The sequence below is a fragment of the Coturnix japonica genome, chromosome 3 (assembly GCF_001577835.2).
Source record: "Coturnix japonica isolate 7356 chromosome 3, Coturnix japonica 2.1, whole genome shotgun sequence".
In the NCBI taxonomy this organism is placed as follows: Eukaryota; Metazoa; Chordata; class Aves; order Galliformes; family Phasianidae; genus Coturnix; species Coturnix japonica.
In genome coordinates this window covers 32,423,508-32,448,343 of record NC_029518.1, presented here as the reverse complement: position 1 = coordinate 32,448,343, position 24,836 = coordinate 32,423,508, and the positions used below count along the sequence as shown (strand labels likewise).

Sequence of the window (24,836 nt, the reverse complement as noted above, 5' to 3'; positions counted from 1 at the left end):
ATCTCTATAGCTACTAAATGCTTCTGAAAACATAGCCAGACACTTCTCATTCAAGTCTTTACACTATGCAGAGTACAATTGCTTTCAAACACTTGAGGTGTCTGCGCGATTAGAAAGCAGATGTTTCTGATCCTTGAATGATGATCCAATATTAGAGACATGCCAAAATGTCAACTCTTCCCCAGCCAGCCTTTGCTACAGTCTCTCAAGCAGCTTTTATGACTCCTGAGCAATGTCAAACCCGCATGCTGGCGAAAGTTGTATAATTACAGAATGCCCACAAGTTCTCATGCTTGTCATTATTTTACATACTAATTAAGATCAGCAAAGAAATGTACTTTTCCTCAGGTACTTACAGCTTCATAGTCTGCTAGCTCTAGCCTTGCTTTATTTTGCATTGTCCGCTTGCAGAGGTAAACCGCTGAAACAGAATAAAAATCATACAGAACTTGCTACAATCTCACAAACACAGCAAACCAGAAATCTAGAGGCTTCATCTGCATTTTACTGCTTGCTCTCTTTTTCATTTTGAACTCTACTTCTGTTCTGAAAAGCTTTAAATACAGGATCAATGCTACAAGTAGTATAACTGAAATAATGGGTCAGATACAGATTCAGAGGTTCATTAAATAATTACAGAATCTGTGTTATGTAACAGATACCATATACAAAATGCACGAGATACTCGCAGTGAATTTGTTTAATGGCACATTAAAGACAAAATGGCAAAACCATTTTTAACTGTGTGTGTATTCCTCAAGAAATATAAAAATTATGTACAGAAAATTTTAATTAGAAATTGAATCCAAAAAAGATTCAAGTCTCATACAGTACCATCTGCAATGGCTTCCATTTAAAACAAGATTAGATCAAAAAATGAAAAAGGATTTAGATACAAAATATTTCATTATTTTTAAAAACCAAAATCATTCAGCAGATCTGTTCTGCCTCCACCTCGTGCAAAATGGAACTAGATACTGAAGGGATGAAAATGAAAGTTAAGGCTACACAGACAGCACAGTTGTTTCTATTTGAATAAAAGCTTGATTCTAAATTCTTTATTCTCTATATTCTTTACAAATCCAACTGACTACATTACTTCCCATCACCACAAAACATTACACAGGATGTCCCAACAGAAAGATAAGGAGGGCAATACAATTCCTTCTTCTAACGTCTGGCAGCAGTATCTCCCCACACCACTACTTCCAAGCACATTCTTGTGTGTAAGATGGGAGAATCTTTTGATTGGTGCAGGTAAGAAAACCTTAACATAACAGTAGTCTCTGCAATCAGCAAAATCAGCTAATGATTCTGCTTAGGAATGGGCCATGACTCCTACCTCCCAACTACTAGCTTTTCCACTATAGGTCACAAAGTGAAATAAATACATATAGGAACATCATTCTTGCAATCTCTAGGAAGAAGAAACTGTATGTTTTGTATTTAGCTTTGATTTTTAAGGTAGTCAAACCAATTATGTATATTTTACAACTCTGAAGGAAATATATCTATGTCAAACAAATCACTTGCAAATGCATGGAACCCCTCACTGATAGATGTTATTTTGGTGCAATTAATGACAATCACTTCTCATAACTCCAGCAGTAGCTACAAGCATTACTTGACATAAAATGAAGTTGATACATTTTTTTTGTCTATTTTTTCCTCATTCAGTATACATTACCTAGCCTATTTCACACTTTTCGATTCCTTTAAGAAGCAATGACCACTTCCTCTGTTTGTTATACTCCAATATATATCCCCTCTGGTTCCAATGCAATTTCTTTGTCTTTAACGCATAAGATACAAATACTCTAATCACATACCCAGTACAGCAAGCAAAGAATTCCTATTGCTTCTGTTTCCATACATTCAAATAGTTCTATACAAATACACTAGTACACTGGCACACATACTGAAATGTCACAAAAAGATGAGATGAATTCTGAACCCTTTGTAGCTAAGATGTATCCACCATACTAGGAAAACAATGAGGACAGAGACGGTCTTTAATATTTAACTCCTCTGATAGTGAAACAAATTTCCCCCTTTTCCTTTAAAATAAGGTATTTCTCTGAATGTGAAAGAACATTCCTAAAATCCTTGAAAATATCATCAATAAAATTAATACATACAACATATATATTATAGAAATGTGTAGACAGTTCTAAAAACTCCAGAAGTTAGCTATTGTCCATTCCAACCATTTGAACAGAAACAAAACACTCTCCTCTCTGCACTTGCTTCTTCTCTTCTAAATCATATTTTCATGTTCCCCATTACAGGCACCTTTAATTAGCTTAGCACTTCCTTATGGGATTGACATCTTTTGCTACTTTCAACAGAAGTCATTGCTGTAAAGGCAGCCAATTGTCCACCTTTCTGCCAGAGGAGGCTTCAACAGAAGAGGCACCTTCAGATCACAGAGTACTCAGAACTGGCAAGACAACCACTAGGTCACCAGGAGCAGATGAGGACAGAAGAATTAGCTTTCTGGACTATTAATAAATTACTGTCTGAGAAAAACCTTGTCTTCACTGTGTGAGCATACCACAATATATTTCCTGCAGAGTTCTCTTAGTGATCCTTTTTACTTCAACTCCTTGGCAAAGAGTCCATTTACAAAAGCTTGTTTTTCATCATGTACATAGTTAGCCAAGCCATGTTCATCCCCTAGAAATTTTTTCTCCAGAAAAAGAATTTATCTAGTCTCCAGAACTCCTCCCTTTCAGGAACATAAAGGTTATAATATTGATGATCTGGAATATTCCCAATAAAGATTTAGTTACCTGAGAAATATACATATTTACTAGCACAGACCAAAATAGTCTTCAAGAACTTTCCTACTCCTTGACTCAATATATTGTCATTGCTGTGTGCTAATAATTACATCCTTATAAAAATGCATGTTTGAGGATCTATTTAAGAGCTACTGTAGTCAGAAGAGAAGCAGGCAGCAGCTCAGGAATTTGAGTTCACTAGTTCACAGTCTTGTAAATACAAATCCTTGGCTTGTTCATAACAAAACTCACAAACGTGTTGGAATGCAGATAGAAAGTGAAAATCTCTCATTTTCAGACAGAACAGTTGAAAATATAGAGAAATAATGTTTTGTCCCTTTGAAGTTAAGAGCAATGAGATCTGAAATATGGATGCTGCTGTCTTTTTCTGGTTCCACTCCTTTTCTGCACTAAAACATGCAACTTCACATTGACCAATGTGTCTCCTGGTCCTCTACCAAAAGACAGTCTTGATTCCTTGGCATTTCAGAGAATGACAGTATCTGCTTTTCTAAGTTCATCATCTGAATGAGCTTTTGGTGTTTTTACAGCTTCATTTGGAACTACAATCTGCATTAAGGTTCTCAAATTAAAAGTTGTTCTATTTTCACATCTGTTTTTCCAGCACAAAAAGATGATGCAGTTAATGACAACATACCCTATGTTGTGTTTCCCATTCCCCCCCTTTGCCCCCCCCAAAAAACATGAACACCTGCAATTGTAGAAGACATTTCCAGCTCATCAGTGCTCATTTATGATCAGCTAATGGGAGATTTTTGGAACTGCATCTTAAACTGACTTAACAGACTGCATCATTATCAGATGGTCCTTGGTAATTGTAGTGTATTGGCAGTTCAACAGAATCTGTAAAATTCTGCAGATTGCTTTGGTGCCTGAAGGAAGCAAGTTGTCATAATGTTCTTTTTGTTCTTACATATCTTCTTGTGATCCTACTGCTCCACGTTAGAACTGGAGGCATTTCCAAGCCCGGAATACTTATGCTTAAACTAAAGCTAGGATGCTGAGAGAATGAACAAAGTTTGAAAGATTTCAAAGAAGGAGGAATGTATCTGAATTCAGAAAATAATTTATTTTTTTTTTTTTTTTTTGAAGACAAGTACTATTAATTGACTGTCAAAAACACAAAGATAGGGCTGCAAATTTTCTTTCAGTCTATTTAAAGCAGAATCTGTTTTGGGGCCTGCACTATTCTAAACCTGAACAGGGGGAGGTCCATTAATTTGTAGCAAATGCAATAAATGAAAAAGACCTCAACTGAAAGTGACCCCCAAGGACCCTGCTCTTGACCCTCAGTTCACCATGGAGCTGTAAGTGTTTTAAGCAGCCCATTCCAGGACCTCTTCTGACCTATAGCTAAGGAGCTGTGATTAAGCTCCTGCTTGATTTTGTGCAAGGTATGCCTGTAACCAGCCCTGTATACTACCAATGCTGCTCTGACTTCCTGGCTGAAGCCAGGACTTTCATAGTCACTCAAGACTTTATTGGTGAGGGACTAGCCCCTGCCTGCACTGTTGCTACCCTCAAACCTCATATATCTTCTGTTGAGGAGCTGCCCGTGCTTGCTGTTCCTTCACAGGGTGTTGAAAAAAGCTTAACATATGGATGAATGATATACAGGGAACAGGGTCTGATTAATAACCTCAATTTGCTAAATATGGACTGCCACATACAATCTTATTTTGATGCCAGTGTATTCTGATGGATTTTGCAATCAACATAATTGACTCCACTAAAGTGAATTATGTATTAAATGTTATATGCTTTACAAGTTACTGATTAGCATGAGAAAACAGACTTTCTAGCAATTTAAAATGCAATGTGAGTATGCAATATTTCATACTGAAAGATGGCCAGAGATATGACAAGAGTAGCTCCAAAAGAAATGCCTCCTACTTCATTTTGTTGGTCCAGAACATCAGATGCAGATGTTAATGGTATGGCAGTAGAAGTTGAGCCATCCACCAATATTTGATTACATTTTGTTGCCCTGTGACAGATGGCAGCAGAGGGGCACTCTGACAAGTGGCATCGCACATGGAAGTGTGAATGAAACAAAGGTGTGGGACTGAATTCTACCATTCAGGAAAAAAAAAATGGCACCTCCATGGAAATAAATGGGAGGCATTATTTTTGGAGCACCCTACATTATATAAGTTGGTATTTGAACCACAAATTGAAAATAAAAAAACAGTGCTATCTATGAAGCAAGCCTACATGCTCTTGAAACCTCTGTTCAGATGTTCAAAAAAAACTGGACAATTAGAGAGTTGAAGGTGAAAACCAGAAATGTTCTATGAAGAAGGTGTATAGACCAATTTTTTAATTGTTACATACATTATAACATATTTTCATGGTTAATTACCTTTGCTTCCTGCTCAACTGTTTAACTTTACTTGAAAATCTATAGATCACTGTGATAAATGCAAGCTTTACTATACAATCAAGAAGCTGGACTGCCTATTCATTGTGTTGAATAAGTATATGTACAGAAACAAAAGAAAACAAACAAACACCGCAAAACACAGAGCTTCCGACTGAAAGTTAAAGCTGGGAATTTAAGGTTGTTTCTAAAAGGGGTCTAAATCTATACACAGCTGAGAAAAAAAGCTTCAGCTGAATCCAGTGGTAGTATAGCCATACCTCTGAAGACCACAGATAATGCCACCTACACATCCACCACCATGTACACAAACTTAAAACCCCTTACATAACTGTCCCAGTGCCAATAGAGTTACAGCTTGATTCACCCCTAGATGGTGGGTGTAACATTCTGTGAACTTCATTTTCTTCACTGAAGCCAGATTAAATTTATAGCCTCTCATTCCAGAGTCAGCGCCTTGTCATGCCTAGTCAGTATTTAAAGTGCAAGGAAAACAGAAAGTAATGTAAGCTCCAAGGGTTTCAAAGTGCCCTGTGGGCAAACAGAAGTTCTCCATATGGGAGAGTCTGCATCAGATGGGGAATTACAGGACAATAAGCAAAGAGCATGACTACAGACCAGAGAAAATGAAACCAACTCTTTTTTAACATCATTTTTACCATGAGTATTCCAGGGCTATTTATGCCATTTTAAGATCTGCTTTAAAAAAATAATTTTTGGTATTTGTGACTGCTGTTGAGTTTCACTTAGTCATAGGAAAAAGAAAAAAAAGGTACTTTTAGGTGGACAAATGGGTCACCTTCATTTATCAGTGTACATACCACACTCTTCAGTAAATGCTAATGACATTAAGCAGGAGTGTGACAGTTTACGTGTGCTAAATATCCAAATAGCCCAAAACAAAATTTCTGTAATAGTCCTACGAGTCACTAGCTTTCACTCTGTGATCACAACATTTCTATAACATTTAAGGAATGTGATTTGATTCTAAATTTAGGAAAGTAGAGTCAGTTGATTACAAATTTCTTAAATAAGTCAAGGACAAGAAAGAAATCCTATTTCAAAATATCAAGAAGTTCAAGAACTAGAGCAGTTCAAGAAAAAAGCAAATCTATCTTTTTATACATAGAGTCCTCCGGAATATGTTGAAAAATCGTTCAAGGTGACAAACAAATAAATAAATAATAATAATACAGAATAAAGGTCACCCAAAACACCTAAAGTTCCATAATTTTGGTGGTAAGGCTAAAAAACGTTTGTAGTCATGGCCTGAAAGCTCTAACTTTGATATTAATAATGAAACATTAATAGAAACAAACAAGAAAAACATATTTAATGTGGTAAACATGGTGATTTAAAAGCAATTCTGAAAATTATGTGTTTACAAACCTAAGAATCTCTATTTTTAGGGGACCTAGATGCAGATTATCAATGCTTTTAAAGTAGCACTGCCTTCTTTAGTATGAATACAAATGCCTTGGCCAAACACACTTTGCATGTTACACATATTACAGAGATAAATTACAAATTCCTGTGAAAAAAAATAATAATCAGGTAAGTGAAAAACTCTGAAGTGGTGAGGGGACTGGAGAGCATTTTCAGGAAATGCCTCCTAGTTACAGAGCCCTCACAGTGGTGGGCTGTCAATGCCCAAATTAGCAAGGTTCAGAACAAAATTCAGGACATGCTTGTTAAGGTAGACTTTGTCACTTACATGAAAGAAATAGTTCCCAATAAGTGAAATATGTAGCTCTGAAGCGTAATATAATGAGAAAAATCCAGAGCGGAAAAGTAGTTTACTTAGATCATCTTTCTGCTAATGCATTTCTCCTTAAAGCATGTTTCACAGGGTTCTACTCATATTAAATTTTATGCATAGCATGTACCAGACCCAGCCATATTTTCTTGAGGGACAGTGTTGCTTGTTAGATTTTATTTCTCACCTAGCCCCATCATCAAGATCTGAGCCAACACATATATCTAATTTCTCAACAAAAAATCACTCATGTAAGGAGAGACAACCAAGTCATGTAACAACTTGGTAAATTACTTGAGATGGTTGGAAGGTACTGTTTCTCAGTACACCTAGAAATCCAGAAAATTCTAAGATATTTGATATCTCTCCTTACAAGAGAGATTTTTATTAAAGACCTAAGAGGACTCTTTACAGGAGTCATTGCTGACATACTGTTGCTGACACGAGGTGTTGAAAAACTGGGAACTGGGCATCAAGATTCAGGATTATAGAATTGTAGAGCTATGCACAAGCTATTTACACTATATTGGTATTTTTTCCCTCATTCTCATGGCATAAATTTTAACAGATACATTGTTATTCATATCTGACAATTTATATATAAGAAAAATGCTACTTTGCTACCAGTTTGCTCCAAGCTAGTGACTCATATTTATGGATTCATTTCCAGAGATGCTGAGCACATTCAGTTTTCCAGCAGAGTTCAGGCAAGCAATACGGCTTAATATTTCTCAAATCGACATTGCTTAATGCTAAGCTGTTGCCAAGGGAATCCCTCCTGAGCATTCGGGCAAAGAAAGGACATAATGCCTCTTCTGTACAGTCCTCCTTCTTTTCAGTTATTCCATGCAAAACAATGCAGAAAGATGTACAAGAAAAAAAAAAAAATCCTAAGAAAATCAATGTTTCAGACAGAGATTTGAAACTAATTATATATAAATTAAGTAAAAAACAAATGCTGGAGAGAAAAATATGTGAAAAAATTTCAGGATGTGAAAAAAAAAGGAAAAGTTAGCAATTATTTTTTGAATGCTATGTACTTGTGTATGTGTGGCTGCAGGCTTGGCAGAGGACAGGCAGATGAGCCAGTTGCCATGGCTTGTGTTCAGAAAGGAGCAGCAGATGCTGAACAGAGAGAGGTCTTTTTCAGTTTACTCTTACGTGGTAAAAAAGTTTCTTTTAGGAAGGAAGCTTCGTATGGACTAACTTGTTAGATGAATTATGAAGAAATTTAAACAGGTCAAAATCTTGTTTTTATAGAAATGCTGGAGAATGATATCTATGGGACAAAAGCATTCACATAACAAAAATAGATAATTTCTTTATTTTACTGTAACTAAGCTGTATAGGAGCATCATGATGATTTATGGAATTGCCATGGAAGTTTACATATAGCACTTCTTTTTATAGATAGCATATATACTTTAAAGGGTGTACTTAATTAAGGCATGTTATTGCATGTTCTCATTTCCTAGAATGCTGCATGTACAGCCAATCTTTACCTGGAAGGCTACTAAATATATTTTCAAGATTTGTTATTCTTCACAACAGAAATTACTTGGAATATACAGAAAATAGCCTTATTTAATGCAATTTATAAAACACATGGTCATATGCTTGTAATTCTCCATAACTTTTCAAGACTCTGCAAAACTCCATTTCTAACTCACCTGTGGGAATGCACACACAAAAATTACAAGGCAGAAACAGATCCTCTTGCAACTATATAGATACTTATTTATTATTGTCTTCTAGTATTAGTTCAAACTTCTTTTACGTTGTAAGTGACTGTGGCACTTAACAAATTCTGTTTTGTTTCTCTTTGAACATTTTTTTTTAACTATACAGTCAAGTGAATGTGAATGACTTTATGTCTCCGATACTTTTGTATGTAAACTTCAGCAAAAGTATACTAGAGAGAAAATGATTAGAAGTTAGTTACTAATTATCCTTCATATCTTATATGCATGAAATTCTTATATGACTCTTGTATCGCCACAGATATTTCCCTGGGTTTGCCTAGACTTTGGCATGAGATTCTGAAGTATAAAATCACTTTGCATCTGGTTGTGAGTAGATAATTTCCCTAGACACTTCTATTTCTTATTTAGCTCATTCAGTGAACTAAATGCCTTGAATGTGCAACAGCTGTAAGTCACTACACTTGCAAGAGAATCAGACTAAGTCCATGAGACTGGAGGCCAAATGTATAAAGAATAATAGTTTCATATGTGACCAATCATCATTGTTTCAGAAATGAAACATACTTAAGTTTCCATCTTTAATTATATCTTAATGACACGAGCTGTTTTTAATATGCCAGGAAAAAATAAATAAATCTGTGAGCAGAAAAAAAAAAAAAAAAGAAGAAGAAGAAGAAGAAAAATGAAGATGATTGTAGGTAGGTAGCACATTCAGAGAGAGGGTTTTTTTTAACAGGGATCCAATTCTATTTGCCATAAAACCAAACTGGAATTCCGGAATATGACTTAACTCACAGGTGTAACTCAAAGTCACTCAAAGTGACTTAAACTACACCTTTTTTAAAAAAAAAAAAAAAACAAAAAAAACCCAAAGAAACAAAACCACAAATACTAAAAATGTGAGATGTGCATAATTATTTTCATTAACAAGATCCCACTGAAACCAGTGAGATTCTGCACAGAATGACATGTCCTGCATGAGTGGACTCCAAGACATACAGCATTAAAATAGGTCTGTTCAACAGATGTAATAAAAGAATCCAAATTAAAAAAAAAAAAAAAAAGATATTTGCAATTTGAGTTATCAATCCTGAGATATCTTACAGCAGGATTTTCAAGAGAAGATTTTCTGCAGTCTGTAAATATTAAGATTCTCTGAGTTCTAGCATCAGAATGACCGCATGTCACTACTTCGAAAGCAAAAATCAAAACCAAGGCTGCACACTTCCACTCCACTCTGACATTTGTAAAATTTATCCAAGTCCTGTTTTTGTCACTGAGACACAGCAATGCACTACTGCTTTATGAGTAGAACTAGACTGAAGTTTCTTGAAATTTTGGAACACCGTTTATGTTACATTTTATTCAGATATCTTTTTTTTTTTTTTAACAAGCTAATATGGGACAACAAATAGTATTTAAGAGATGATAACATACTTTATAAAAGTAGTACGGGCATTTATTTTTGAGTTAGTTCTAATAAAATAACGCATGCTTTAACTCATTTCATTTCTGGTTAAAGATTGTTTTCTGTGTGAGCTTTCTACATTCTGGACTGCAGTCCAGCTATAGGTAAGTAAATATCATAGCATAGTTTTTAAATTAAAATTTAAAGTGTGCTTTAATAGACAAGCAAAATTAAGTCAAGCCCATAAAATGTTTTTTTTCTTTGTTGTTTTCTATGATAAAGGGAATTTACAAAGAAAGCAGATATTTTTTTGTTTGTTTGTTCTCTTGTATAAAAAACATCTAATTCCCACCATTCATTTGTTTAGGAGGACAAAATTGAAATTTGTTCATGATAGGTCCATGAAAACAGAAGCAGTGCACAGCAATATAATACATGACAAGTACTAAACACATTTATGTATCTGTAATAGAAAAAAAATCTATTTATTTTATTTTCTAGAAGTTAATGATTACTGTGAATATCTGCAGAACCTTGTTGGAGTGTTTTTGAGAAGAAACTCAATATTATCAAATTATTTCTATCCTTCTTTGGGTTTTAGAGTATTATTTATTTGAGTTTTCTTTTTTCTTCTAATGGCAATTTGCTTACAACACAGATGTGATCCTTTCTGCAAACAGCTGCATTCTGTTCTCCCCTTATCTTCCCTCTATATTTACAGAAAGCCATCAGGGGAAAAAAGCCCACAGGCCACAAAACAAAGGCTAACTACTGGGTCTGGGAAGATGCAAACCCAATAATAATGTTATTGATAAGTAGTCTTAAATGACTGCTTTCCTGTTAATGCTCTAGCATTTGTCATTTCTGGCAACAAAAAGATTCCATAGGTATGAACTGGGCAGGTTTCTTACAAGCTTGCACCTTTGTCTCATGATTTGAAGGGAGCAATGGGATGGCTTTTCCTTCCTTCACCCCATTGCAACAGAACTTAAATTCACCAACTGGAAATTATTATACTGGTCTCCCACTGAAACTCAAGGGTTCTCAAGCCAGTAGACTTACTGCTCAACAATGGTAAGAATCTGATCTCAAATTAAATTCTGTATTTCTGATGTGAAAAAAACTACACATTATATAAGAATTCTGTTCACAAACTTATGCGTGTAATTCATTGCCCAGTCCAGTAATCAACTGCAACTAGAAAGTTAGTTTCTTACAATTTAGACTAAGGGATATAAAAGGAAAATTTCTCAGCCTAACCATGAGTTCAGGCATGCTAGGTACATGCTCATTAAACTTCCCCCAGTAGTACCATACACGTGACAGCAGAACTCAATGTCTCTTAAAACTGCAGCAAATTACTCTCAGATCTTTAACATATTAGGAGACTACATTGAAGGGCTCCTGTGAGGAAAACAAATCACACTTTCAATGAAAAAGAAAATATTTTAATAACTAGTAAATCAAGTATTCTTCCTTAAGTGATTAATTCCCTCAAATGGAGTGGCTAATCACATACTACAGGTGCGGTATGAACTACTCTTTGTAAACGTTGATAACTACTTGCTGGAAATCTTCAAATATCAGCATTTTCTAGGATGAACATTTTTCTCATCCTATAGGATGAAGAAACTGGTACATTTTTCAAACTCTCCCTTGAAGGTCTCAGTTTGAAATTGTTTTATTTAGCAGTATATTTGAAAACAAATTTTGTCAGCTCTGGAAAAGTAAGAAGTGTCCATTGGAACCACAGAGATTCAACCTTATCATTCCTAGCCCAAGCTCAACAACCTCAAAACACTCTCTAACATAAAGAGCCATGCCACCACCCATCCTTTCCTTACCTATCCCTTCTGAAGAGCTTGTTGCCATCCACTGCAGCAATCCAGCCCTGTCATTGTTCCCCTAGAGTCCTCTCTAGCAGGCCTGGTTTTATCTCCTTCCCCCTTCATACCTGGTTTAAAGCCATCTCAATAGACCCTACCAGTTCTTGGGCTAGGATCTGTTTCCCCCTTTGAGACAGGTGAGATCCATGAACAGACATCAGGTCAAGTGTCAAGTCAAAAAAAAATGGTCAAAAAACCCACAATGTTTGCAATTGCACCAGCCTCTCAGCCAAGTATTTCATGGGTGGACCTCCCACCACATCCTCACTCACCTCTCCTTCAAGTTCCAGAGCCTCAAACCTATTACATAGGGGCACCTGGGGAACTGAGGTAGGTTGGGATGGGGGTTGCCTGTGATGCTGAGCTGGGACCTGTTTCCACTCCTCCTCTCCCTTTAAATCGCCTCCCTCTGCTCAATGATGGCAGGGGAGTGGGTCCTAGTTTTATAGTTCTGGATGATGTCATATGGCATGGAACGTCCCTTCGGTCAGTTTAAGTTAGTTATCCTGTTTCTGTGCAGCAATTTGTGCCTTCCAGTCTCTTGGCTGGCAGGACAGCCTAAGAAGCTGACAAATTAAAATGCCCTCGGCTCTGTACCACACTGCTCAGCAACAACTAAAACATCGGTGAGTTATCAACATTATTTTTCTCCTAATATGGAATACCGATAAAGCAGGACAACGCCAAAACTCAATATTATACCAGACACTATGAAGTCAGCACTGTCCCAGCTGAGAACAAGACATACCCTTACAACAACACCTACAGTTTTCAGCTCCCAAGCACTGAGACTGAATTCACATTACAAATAAATACCTGCCTAAATTTCCGAAAGATTATAGAGATTAAAAATTTTCATTTTTCTAAAGGTTAGCCATCATGTATGTGCTCAGCACCATAAATAAGTGACCTTGCCTTCAGATGAAGTGAGTACAAGAGAGAATGTACATAGATAATCTCTTTTTATGGAAAAATTAGGTTATTTGCAGTACAGAGACATTTAATTCTGGTTATCAATTTTGGAAAAGCTTAGCCTGAGGATTTTTTGCAGGACTAAGTACACATCAGTAATTATAGCATGCAAATTATGAATAGAAAACCAAAAAATGGGGAAGTAAACAAGGTATTTTGTAATGCACTTCATATTATAACCACAGCAAATAACTTTACATTTCACGTATCAACATGTTACATCTTTGGATCTGAATCTGAGAATATTGCAGAGCTATCAATAAAATGTGTTCTACTTCATTAAAACTTTGTCACTGAAAATCATTACACTTCCTGGAGGAAATAGTAAATGTAAATGGTAAAATAGATTGGGTGCCCTTTGAGGATTTTGTTATTTTCTCAAATTAACACCAAATCTGACATCTGCTTTAATAAACTTTGAAAAGGGTAACAACGCATTTGTTTCAATATCAGCAATTATTGCACAGGAATTACATGACATTAATTATGTTTTTTAACGGTGGAATGATTAAACAAGATAGACTGCAATGATATGTTCATTCATATAATGCATAATTCCTGAAATAAATAGGAAAGATTTCCATACTGACCATAGTCTGTGTTTTCTGGCTCCCAACAATTTGATGGCCAAAAATAGGGCGTCTATAGACAAAACAAAACAAAAAACAACAACAACAAAAAAGTAGGGAATTAAAGTTAGACAATGCAAGCATTACACAGTTCTTGGATTTACATTTTTAGCAGATCTACTATAATATTAATTTGATGATTTTTAAATAGACATCAAAATAGAAAATTACTTTTGTATGTTCGTTTATTGCACTAGTGTCAGAATGGCATTGAATAGAACAATATGTTATTTAAAAATACAAAGTTAAGGGGAAAAAAACCCACAAGGTTAGGTAGTGAGGTACTTTTTCATCTTTTCTAGCAACATACTCATCACACGACCTAAGAATCAGCTTTAGGAGAAGAAAAGATGGAACATACTTTTGGATACATTCAGTTCTTGGTTTTGGAGAGTTTTCTTTATTGTATATTAACACTCAAGTTTTCTAGAAGCTATTTGTTAGAAAATAATAATTAGCATATTCTGTCTTCATAGTTACCAATTTTTTTTTCATTTATGGAAGTCTATTATTTTCCTAATTATTTAACGTCATTTAAAGTATGATTTATTAATGCAAAGGCAATAAAATGATAACTAGTTCAATACTGTGATCGCGAAAGCTGTGCAAATTGCATTGCTAAAACATTTCTTGACTACCAAAGGTATATTAACAATATAGGGATTTTTCACATCAATAATTTCATTTTTAAAAAGCTAGCTTTCTAGTGAAAATGTAAATGTTTATGGTATTTATAATTAATGCATTTTATATAAATATGTGTGTGTGTATATATATACACCCACTCACCCACAAGAATTATATATAATTTGAGAAGTTGGAGTCACCTTACTAAATACGTGCACTAGTACGAGCAGATGTATTTCAAATTACAGGTAACTCCTTAGGCTCACTTTCTGCTTCACTCTCCCTTTCCTGTTGCTTTTTCTCAAAGATCCCTCAGCTACACAAATGCAAACCTCTCTTGCTGCACACTTACCTCAAAATTGTTTTAATGTTTATCCAGAAATCAACAGGACGGAAGGGTGACACTTTTACACCTACTACCAGGTGAAACATACATTGTGAAAAATCTCTCCATTGTAAAAATGAACTGTCAACTTTAATAACTGCAATTTAAGACTTGCTTTTTACTAAGTAATAACAATGAGCTAAAGGATGAAAAAATAAAACCACAAGCTAACTTTGAAGGCTGAGACAAGTTTCTTGCCAGTATTCCAGTATTTTTCTTTCCCTCTAGCGAAGAAGCAGTAAGTCACTCTCCTACAAACTATTCCTTCATTTTGCCACTAAAAGTGAGCACTACAAGCACAAATGGAAAGAGAGAGCAAACTCAACAACAAATAACAGCACTCAGAAAATCCTGAAGAAGCAAGAATGTATAAAAATAATTTAACTATGAAAATCACATAAAGCATAAAGTTACTTTCATTTAAGTTTTAGGACCTGGGGAGAGAAAGCAGTCCATCTTTGGTTCAAACTGCATTTTAGGAGACGCCTAAGAACAAATGCTCAACATCTGCTCATGCTTGTTCAAGCTAAACCTATCAAGGAAGAATCCAACAAGGGGAAATCATCAAACATGTAGAAGTCTCACCTACTCAAACAGGTTTTGAGCTGAAACTGGCTAGAGTTCAGATACTGTTTGTGAAAGAGTAGCAAGTTGTGGTGGAAGAGGGCTAGAAAAAGATAGCAAAAGAGCCTTTTCAGAAGTAAAAAGGCAAAGATTCTTAAAATTGTGAAAATACTTGCAATACTTCTCATAAAAACTACAGATTTCCCTTTAGATATTAGATAAACAACCCTCCCCCCTCCCTCCCATCCCTGTCCTGATAATTGAAAAATAAATTTTGTCTTCTGATTTTAATCCAAACCCATGAGATTATGAGGCAATGCCAAAGAAAGTCTCTTTGCAGAGGTTTTCTTAGGCATGGAAGGTCCTTTGGGAAACTTTACTGAGGGATGAAAAGGTGGAAGGGAGATCACTGTTATTGAAAGAGACCTTACTAAGTGTTCAATTACCTTTAGAGAGAAAACACAGTGACAGACCAGTAAAATCACACTCGCCATCTCCAACTAGCTAAACTCATAAAGAAATAAAAAGCAAATAAGAATACATATGCTAGTAAGGAGGAGTCCAAGCATTCCCATGCCACCATAAAAGGGGAAGATAAAACAGAACATACGATTTAATTAGTAAAGTACACAATAAACACTTATAAAAATTTTTCTAATGTGTTATAAGGTAAACCAAAAGAGAAGATTTACCACAAAGAAAACACTGCATCATGGGAAAGGGGTTCACATAACAATACATACAAGCACAGAGGACTTTTGAATGCATTCCTTGTTTGAGCCTCTAAAAGGAGGGTGACTGTGGAAGACAAGAACTTTTCTGCTAGAGAATAACAAGCAGGTATGAACTCTCCTTGTTGCTACTCTCAACTAGGCAGGCACAAGCAGCCTCCCAGCTGCAAGCTGTGACCTTGTCTGCATGGTGCTTGAATGCATTTAATGGGACCTGCTGAGAAGCACAGCTTAACAGCTCTAATACTGCAAGGTAGCCAGAGCTGGCCTCAAGCCAGCAGGCTCCCAGTGGGAACAAAGTTCAAGCCTCCTCACAATCAGATGTGTGAATATGCCCAAAATTAATTTTGATGTGAAGATAACACTACAGGATAAAGCTCAGAGGGGAAGAAAAAAAAAAAAACCAAACCAACAACAACAACAACAACAACAAAAAACAACAACAACAAAAAACAACAGGAAGAAAAATATTACATGAGCTCAAATAGAGGCCTGATAAAATACACCATAGAACACTTAAGGAAAAACATGTTTTCACATGGGTAAACTGCAGGTTTATTCATAGAAAACAAAGCACAAAACAAAGACTAGATAACTGTTTTACACTTTCAGTGCAGGAAATGGCATTGGTGGAGGTAAAGACAAAAGAAATTCTCCTAAGGCCAGGCATAAAAACTATATAGGGGACAATAGGGGACAAGATTAAAACTTAGAAAGAAAATCCAAAACCCACACTTAAATAGCATAAACACTGGAAATGAAACTTTATATAAAATCAGATTCTATTAAAGGATTTTTATAATTCAGTGTTTCTGTGGAAAATAAATAAATAAAAACCCATCAACAATAAACTTGTACATAGTTAAAATGACTGACATTTTCCCAAAGATGTATTCAGCTCTTTCTTGCTTAACTGTTTGGTATTAACAGTCATGAAGTTCTGGTCTTAATCTACCTTGCCATCTGTCATGCACAATGAATAAAGTGGAATACTTCTTGAAAATAGGTTTTAATAGAAGAAAAGATTGCTGGGAAAAGATCCAGAGAGATAACTTATCATAAGACTTCCACAATAGTATAACTCAATAATTACATTCTGCTTTCATGGGAATGGGTGTCAATGAGCCCCATTCAGGATGGCTGCCTGATGCACCAGGTAGGTCCTTGCTGTCACTGCTCTCCAGGGGATTATTATATATTATTATATATATTATTATATATATTATAATACACTGATTATCCTCAGTGTAGGTCTTCAGCTGTACCCCTCAGTCCCAGTGCCACACAGAGCACAGAGATTTGCAGTGCCTGTCACTGCAATCTGGCAAACTAACATCATTCTTCTACAATGTCCCAGACAGATATCCCTAGAGCCTTTAACTCCAATCATCTACCTGGACTTCTGCAGGGCCTTTGATGTGGTCCTACACCACACACTTATCTCTGAATTGGAGAGATATGAATTTGAAACCTGAACTCTATGGCCAATAAAGAATTGGCTGGATGGTTGTAGTCAGAGGGTTGTAGCCAATGGCTCCACTGAGGAGGTCCAGGTGGAGGCTGGTGATGAGTTGTGTCCCTCAGAGTTCTGCCTTGGGATCAGTGTTCTTAAACATCTTTGTGAGCAACCTAGATGTTAGGATTGAGTGCACTCTTAGCAAGTTTGCTGATAACACCAAGTTGAATGGTGCAGATGATAAAACAGAAGGAAGGGATGCCATTCAAAGGAACTTGGACAAGCATGAAAACCTGGCCCATGTGAACTAAATTATTCAACAAGGAAAGATCAGGAAGTAAGAAAATATCAATAGAAAGATCTCTGGTCTTTGCCCACGTAAATGAACTTATCTATACCCAGAGAATGCTAACAAAGATTGGATTAACTATTTCTTACAAATTATATTCAGAGTATACTGTAGCATTATTACAACATCTTAACTTAATGTACCACATAGTCCTATAATACAAACATTATACAACAAATGTACCTTGTCTTAAGATCTAGAAACTCTGCATAGGTAAATACCTTCCTCAGGAAAGTCTCAGAGGTGGTATAAAATGCTGTAACTCAACATGACCATTTTTGAAGGCAAAACTATAAAGCATCAACTAGCTTTGTGAAATGTAGAAAACCTGGTGGAATTTTACTTTTCCTCAGCAGGAAATGTGAAGCAGTTCGTCATGAACAAGTATTAAACAGGGAACATTTGTCATTTTGCCATGACATCCCACTTATAGCCGGAAGGAAGGTGGGTGGTAGAACAGTTTGGAGAAAGTCAAGTACTGTTTATCAGCACAGGCAGAAACAATGCTGCCAGTTTTTATCAGTATGCACTGATAAGGCACTTTGTTTAACTGCAATTTGAATAAGCAACCAGTCAGCAGCTAGAGAAAAGAGGCTTACCAAGCACAATATGTGCTACCATGGAACCATTTAAGCACTCAGAACAGAACAGGCTGTCATAAGGTTCTTCGTGACCATTGGCAGAGTACTGGTTTCGCACTCAAAAAAGCACTGAGTTTCTCTTGAAGTATAAACTTATATTATAAGCCAATGCCAACCACAGAAATCCATAATCCTCCTTTTAATAAAGTCACATGAAACAAAATCCCATAACATAGTGCCTATTCTGTACTAAATGCTTTGTTAGAAGTGGCTGCTATGCATGGAGGGAGATCCTATGATAAAACAAATACATCTGTTTTGGCTCTACTGTTAAATTAATCAATAATAATATGTGAAATAATGAAACAGACACTTGTGAAAATCAGTGTTGCCTGTCAGCCTTTATAGAGCATGATTAATTCTATGCATTAAACTGTATTAATGCAGAAAGAAACCATTAAGCATCTTTCAGCTAACATTGTTGATAGTAGTAAGAAAAGAATTGTTTCTGAAGATGCTCCACTCCATGACATTTTTTAAATTAAGTAACTGGAATGTGGGAGGAATTTTCAAATCACCCATAAACCTTCCTTGACATATTACAAAATCACGGAATCACAGAGTCGTAGAGCCTGTAATGGACCTCTGGAGATCACCTTTTCTAATTTCCCTGCTAATGCAGGTTCTCTACAGTCTATTACAGAGGAAAGCATCCAGGCAGGTTCTAAGTGTCTCCAAAGGAGACTCCACAACCTCTCTGGGCAGCATCCTCCAGTGCTCTATCACCTTCAAAGTAAGAAGATTTTTCTCAAAGAATCACTGAATGTAAAAGTGTATCTGAGAAGAGCTAAAAAAAGAGAAAGGGGCATTGATAGGACAGTCAGAAAGACAAATGGTCTTGAAATTATTTTTCCCTGTTTGAAACTTCAACTGCACCTGCATATGCTGCATATGAACCAAAGAGACAATGAATTAGCTCTTGCACTTGCAATTTACAAACAAAATCTGTCAAGTCTGGATAAGATCACTTGCTTCTTCTTTTTATTGCAAAACCTGTCTTCCAATAAAATACTTCTCTCAAGGCACAGATAATCCAGCAAGACAGTGGACAATGGCTAGAGAGCTGAGATATTTAAACACACCTTAAACAGCCAGAGGCCAGATTAGGACTGAGTCCAGAGGTGGTTAGCTGAGCAGGATGACTCAGTGATATTGGCAGTAACACTATTTTGCAACAAAGATATTAAAAGATCCCTACAATGACTGCTTATAATATATAATTTCCACTACAGAAACAGGAAAAACAAGGTTGGAGAGATAAATGTATTCATCAGTAAAACATTACAGAACTGACATCACAGATGAAACCATCTTGCCAAAAGCATGAATTTTGCTGCAATGTTCACCAGAATCAAGCTTTCACAACCATAAATTTTGTTCCCATTTCCACATTTTTCTCACTTATGTAGTTTAGAAGTCATAAGATAACAGAACTCAACTTTCATCTCTCAAAATTAAATTACATTAAATCACAAATCAATCTCATTAAAAAAAAAAAGTATTGAGATTGATTATCAAAAGCCTCAATATTCTAGGAGTCTGCTTAAAAACAAAAAGTATTAAAAAACACTACTTTCATTATGAATGTTACTATGTAATTTGTAAAATAAATCAACATTCTTTCCTTGGGAAGCAATTACAGAAATGCAGCAGCTGAAAGGTTAAATCAGGCATTCCTCATCAGGTCAGCCATATTATCAGCTATGACGATACTGATGAATAGGCAGTCACTGAGTAATGCATGGTCCCTAGGAGATCTTTCCAATGTGCACCTTTCTTTTCTTATTTAAGCCCCTCACATATATTAGCCTTTAAGTACAGAAACGGAGGTAGTAGATAGTCAATTCTTTCTTTGGCTCCAGCTTTAAATAACATGCAAAAGCAATGTGCCTTATGTTCAGAATGGTTCAGAAAGTATCACTAAATCAAAGTTTCCACTTTGCTTTGTTGAGAAGAATAAAAACTCACCTCTCTCGAAGTAAGGTAAATAATATTTAGATCTTTCCCATTTGAGTTAAATTGCTATAGCAGGAACTGACCCAATTTAAATAAGTCAAAGAATGATTAGGAATGATTGTTTATTTCTAAAGCCACATTGTTTAGAATTCAGGTAAAACTATAATTTTACAGCCATCTTGGTTGCAAGAGTAATAACTGAAAAAGCATAAATTTGTCTGTAGAAGGGCATTTGTGCAAATGAAGAACAATTGCTATTGCTTTTAGCTCTTTCTATATAACAATTGCATGTTTAAAACAAACTGGAAGTAATTTTACTGTCAAGAGTAAATGCGTCATCCTTTGGAATATGAAAAATGAAGTGAATGAAGAACATTATTAGAGCCAGTCTGTTTTTAGTAGGTCAAGTCTTTTTATCGTGGGCAAAGGTTTCTCTGCAGGGATGGCTTATGAACTTTTTGATGCTGGAAGGCACAGTGTTTTCTCTTTCTATTTAATACCTAGAAATTTGTGAATCCTGTCCAAGACTCGGGGGGTACTGTTTATGAAGCATCTAAACAGCTATTTCAGTGCAGTGTTCACACATTTATAGTTATTTTCTCTATAGAGTATGTTATCTTAATCTTCCAACTTTATCTACATCTTCCAGAAGTAGATTTTATGCTAGCCTCGTTTTGGTAAGGAATGTGGAATTTTAATGACAAATCTGGCCAGTACGAGTTCAGATAACAGTTGACACTACTATAAAATTCTCTTGTGCTACACATAAACAGATAAAATAAAAATGTTCTAACATGGTTAGCATAATCATAGTAATGCAGCGAGTGCCACAGAGCAAAAAACTGCCAAAGTACTGCAGTTATATACCAGGTAACACTTGAGGAAATAACTTATTTCATATGATTATGTCAAATAAGTGCTAAGTCCTTCATTTACATAAATCAATTAGCATCATTTTAGCATCTAAACCTAACTAAACCTTCATGTCCAGACATGTAGGCTGTAGACCTCTCCAAGGAAAGCTTGTAAAAGGCTACTTGCAATACTCTCCTCTGCTCTCTGTGCAACTAGTATTCATCTACGCTTTCCCTTGAAAGAAATATAATGCTAGCAGAGGTGATGTTCTCTCATTTTTGAGACAGTAGTACACTAATACCAATGCAGAAGTCAATGTTCAGCACCCCTATACTTTTGTCCTATTCTTTGCAAAAGAAAATTCTCAGACATTTTGTCCTCCTGACCACTGCTCATGGAAAGAGCCAGGAACTGGAGCCTTATTCATTCCACAATTTCTTTCTACCTTTTGCTTACTCAACAACCACATCAACCTCTTTCCCTCAGAAGTAAGCTTCACCCGTATGCCATCCCTCTCTTATTTACAGAAGCGGTGTCCCACAGGGGCCAATGCTGAGATTGATACTCTTTAATTTCAGTGACACTGACAGAAGGGTCACTAGTGCAGCCTCAGCAAGTTTGCTAATGACAGTAAGCTGTGGGTTGCAGTCAACACACCAGATGGATGGGATGCCACACAGAGGGACCTAGCCAGGCATGAGCAGTGGGCCCAGGTGAACATCATGAGGTTCAACATATCTAAGAGCAAGATCTTGCACTTGGGTTGAGGCAACACTCACTACCTATACAAGCTGGGGGGAAGAAAGGGATGACTGCAGCCCTTCCAAAAAAGACCTGGGGTTACCGGTGGAGTGGAAGCTGGTTGTGATCCTGCAATATGCCCTTGCAGCTCACAAAGCCAACTGTATCCTGAGCTGCATCTAAAGAAGCGTGGCCAGCATGTAAAGGGAGGTGATCCTGCTCCTCTACTTTGCACTGGTGAGGCCTCACCTGGTGCATTTGCATCCAGATGTGGAGTTCTCAGTACAGGAGAAACATGAACCTGTTGGAGTGCATCCAGAGGACAGCCACAAAATTTATCAAAGGGATGGAACGCCTCTCCTACAATGATAAGCTGAGAGAGCTGGGGCTTTACAGTCTGCAGAAGAAAAGGCTCTGAGGTAACCTGATAGCAGATTTTCAGTATCTAATAGTAAAGATCAGACTCTTTAGCAAGGTCTGTTATGATAACAGAAGAGGAAATGGCTTCATGCTCAAAGAGGGTAGAATTAGGTTGGATATAAGGAAAATGACTTTTACAGTGAGGGTGGTAAGGCACTGGAACAGGTTGCCCAGTGATGCAGTTGATGCCTTGTCCCTGGAGACTTCCAAGGCAAGGGTGAATCAGGCCCTGCGCAACCTGGTATACTTCTGCATGTAGATGACCTTCAAAAGTCCCTTCCAACTCTAAGGATTTTGATTCCATGGTTCTCTGTTTCTATATGGAAATCATCTCATAAGAAAGAATATCTACATTACACTCCATTTTTAATCAGATCTCTTCTACAGGCTTAGTAAGAAAAATAACTCCCCCTTCAAAGTGAGACTATTTTAGGAAACATAGTCTATAAGAAATTTTTTGTTTCCTTTATTACACTTCCAAAATACTTCTACAATTTTCATTATCACACTAAGTCTAGGGGTTAAAAAGGTCATTATCACCTTAGCACAAGATATTGTCTTCATTTTCTACATTAAATTCTTCAACCATTTTTAACTTTAAGAGGAATTGCTACCATTTACTAGGTTGTGTAAGAGAGAAAGTATTGTTAAAACTTACTATAAACATTAGTGTGGGGTCTTTAACATGAGTCTCGCTTTGCACAAGTCATGAACATCTCTAAAACACTTACCTGGAATCGATAAAAGGTGCCGTCATCCTTTAGTGTTAGAACATGGTCTGAGATTGGAAAAAAATAACCATGTGCTGCCATCAGTGTTCCCAAATGTAGAGCTTCCACTGTTTGAAAATCAAAACAAGATAAAAAGACATTTTAGAAGTTAGTTAACTTATTTTAATCAATTTAGTTTTCTATTTCCTGCAGATAGCCACTTGACTCAGTCTAGGTCCTGGCATCATGAAAGCACTCTCTTTTATTTTTTGTAATGGAATGCTACAACCAAGAAAAGTCTTTACTCTCCTTAATCACTGGCTATTAGACATCCCATTTGTAGCTGTAATTCCACATCAGCATTAGTAGGTGTCTACAGTGACATTCACAAACTTGCTGCAAAGGTGAAAACAGCAATCACTTTTATCCAGATGGTCTTGCCTCATTTTCCTCTTCTGCAGTTTCAGATTACACAACCTTAAAATAGTTGACTTCTACTGTATGATATATTCCTCACTAGTTTTACCAGAAAAGTAGTAAATAATAGATTTTTTCTTAAAAGTCTCTCATTATTGGGAAAATAATGAAGGATCACAGAATCACAGACTGATTAAGGTTAGAAGAGGGAGGCCATCTAATCCAACCCCCTCTGTTCAAATAGAACCACCTAGAGTAAGTTGTCCAGAACAACATTCAGCAGGTTTTGAAGATCTCCAATGACAAGACTCCACAGCCTCTCTGGGCAACCTGTGCTGGTGCTCAGCCATCCACACAGTAAAGAAGTGCATCCTGAGTGTATCCTGATGTTCAGATGGAGCATTATGTGTTCCAGTGTGTCAGTTGCCTTTTTTTCCTAGTAGTTGGGTACCACTAGAAAGAGAATGGTTCCATCATCTTTACACATTCCTCTTCAGGCATTTCTAGACATTAGTAAGATTCCACTGAGACTTTGCCAGGCTGAACAGTCTCAAGTCTCTCAGATTTATCTCATAAGAGAGTTGCTTCAGGCCATTAATCTTTGTTGTCCTTCTTTGGACTCTCTCCATTGTGTCCACAAATGTCTGGTACTGGAGTGCCCACAACTGGGCTGAATTCCGTTCACTTTAGTGAATAAAACCATAATATGCCACAGTCAGGATTATATGTGTCCTTGTATTTTCAGTAAACCACTGGCCATTATCAATCTGAATCATTATCACTCATTCATTATTGTTAATATTTGGTTGATGATAACATCATACTGTAGGAAGAGGTGGTCATTAGTTAGTCATTCACTTGATAACATATATAAATCCTAGTCTTTAGCATACTCTTTTTCAACAGTTTAACAACTCTAGTGCATGTTCCTAAAATAGCTGCGCACAGCAATTTCTGCTGTTACATTAACTATTTCCTAGCATAACCTACTAATACAAGTGCACAACCACTGAAGCATACTAATTTTAAAAGATGAAGCTTGGAGAAGATCACAAGTGTTTCTGAGCTCCACGACAAAGCCATCTTTTATGGAAGCACAGCACCAGCAATGTGGAAATGAAACAGATCAATACAAAGGCCATATAGGAGGACTGGGGAATAAAGGGAAGCTGGGAAAGAGGAGGATGAAAATGACAAAAGAAAGACAGAAGTAGTGAGATCCGCCTAATAAAGGAAGATGGTTTTTCTTATCTGAAATGTGACTTCAGCGTGAACAGGTTTCAGGCACAGTACTGTCATGCAGAAAGAAAACTGAGCCTTCGGACCTATGAAGATGATGGAATCATTTATGTTTCAGCCATTATCACTTTGGACATAAGGATGAGATGCAAACATACTTTTTCATCTATATTTCATTGGCATTCCAGAAAGTTCCCTCTTTCACCC

The 24,836-nt window shown here is 36.4% G+C and overlaps 1 protein-coding gene across 14 annotated transcripts in view; it reads right to left on the bottom strand.

Moving 5' to 3' along the window:
- The window catches only part of RGS7 (regulator of G protein signaling 7), a 207,693-nt gene that overhangs the window by 55,180 nt on the left and 127,677 nt on the right, over positions 1-24,836 (bottom strand). For all 14 annotated transcript variants that reach the window (XR_004306819.1, XR_004306820.1, XM_015857784.2 and 11 more), the window contains exons 5-7: positions 22,995-23,101; positions 13,500-13,551; positions 357-421 (exon numbers count right to left, since the gene is read on the bottom strand). Coding sequence is in view for 12 of the 14 variants with exons in the window: in XM_015857784.2 (XP_015713270.1) it covers positions 357-421; positions 13,500-13,551; positions 22,995-23,101 (224 nt within the window). In the remaining 2 variants the exon portion in view is untranslated. The remainder of the gene's footprint in view (positions 1-356; positions 422-13,499; positions 13,552-22,994; positions 23,102-24,836) is intronic.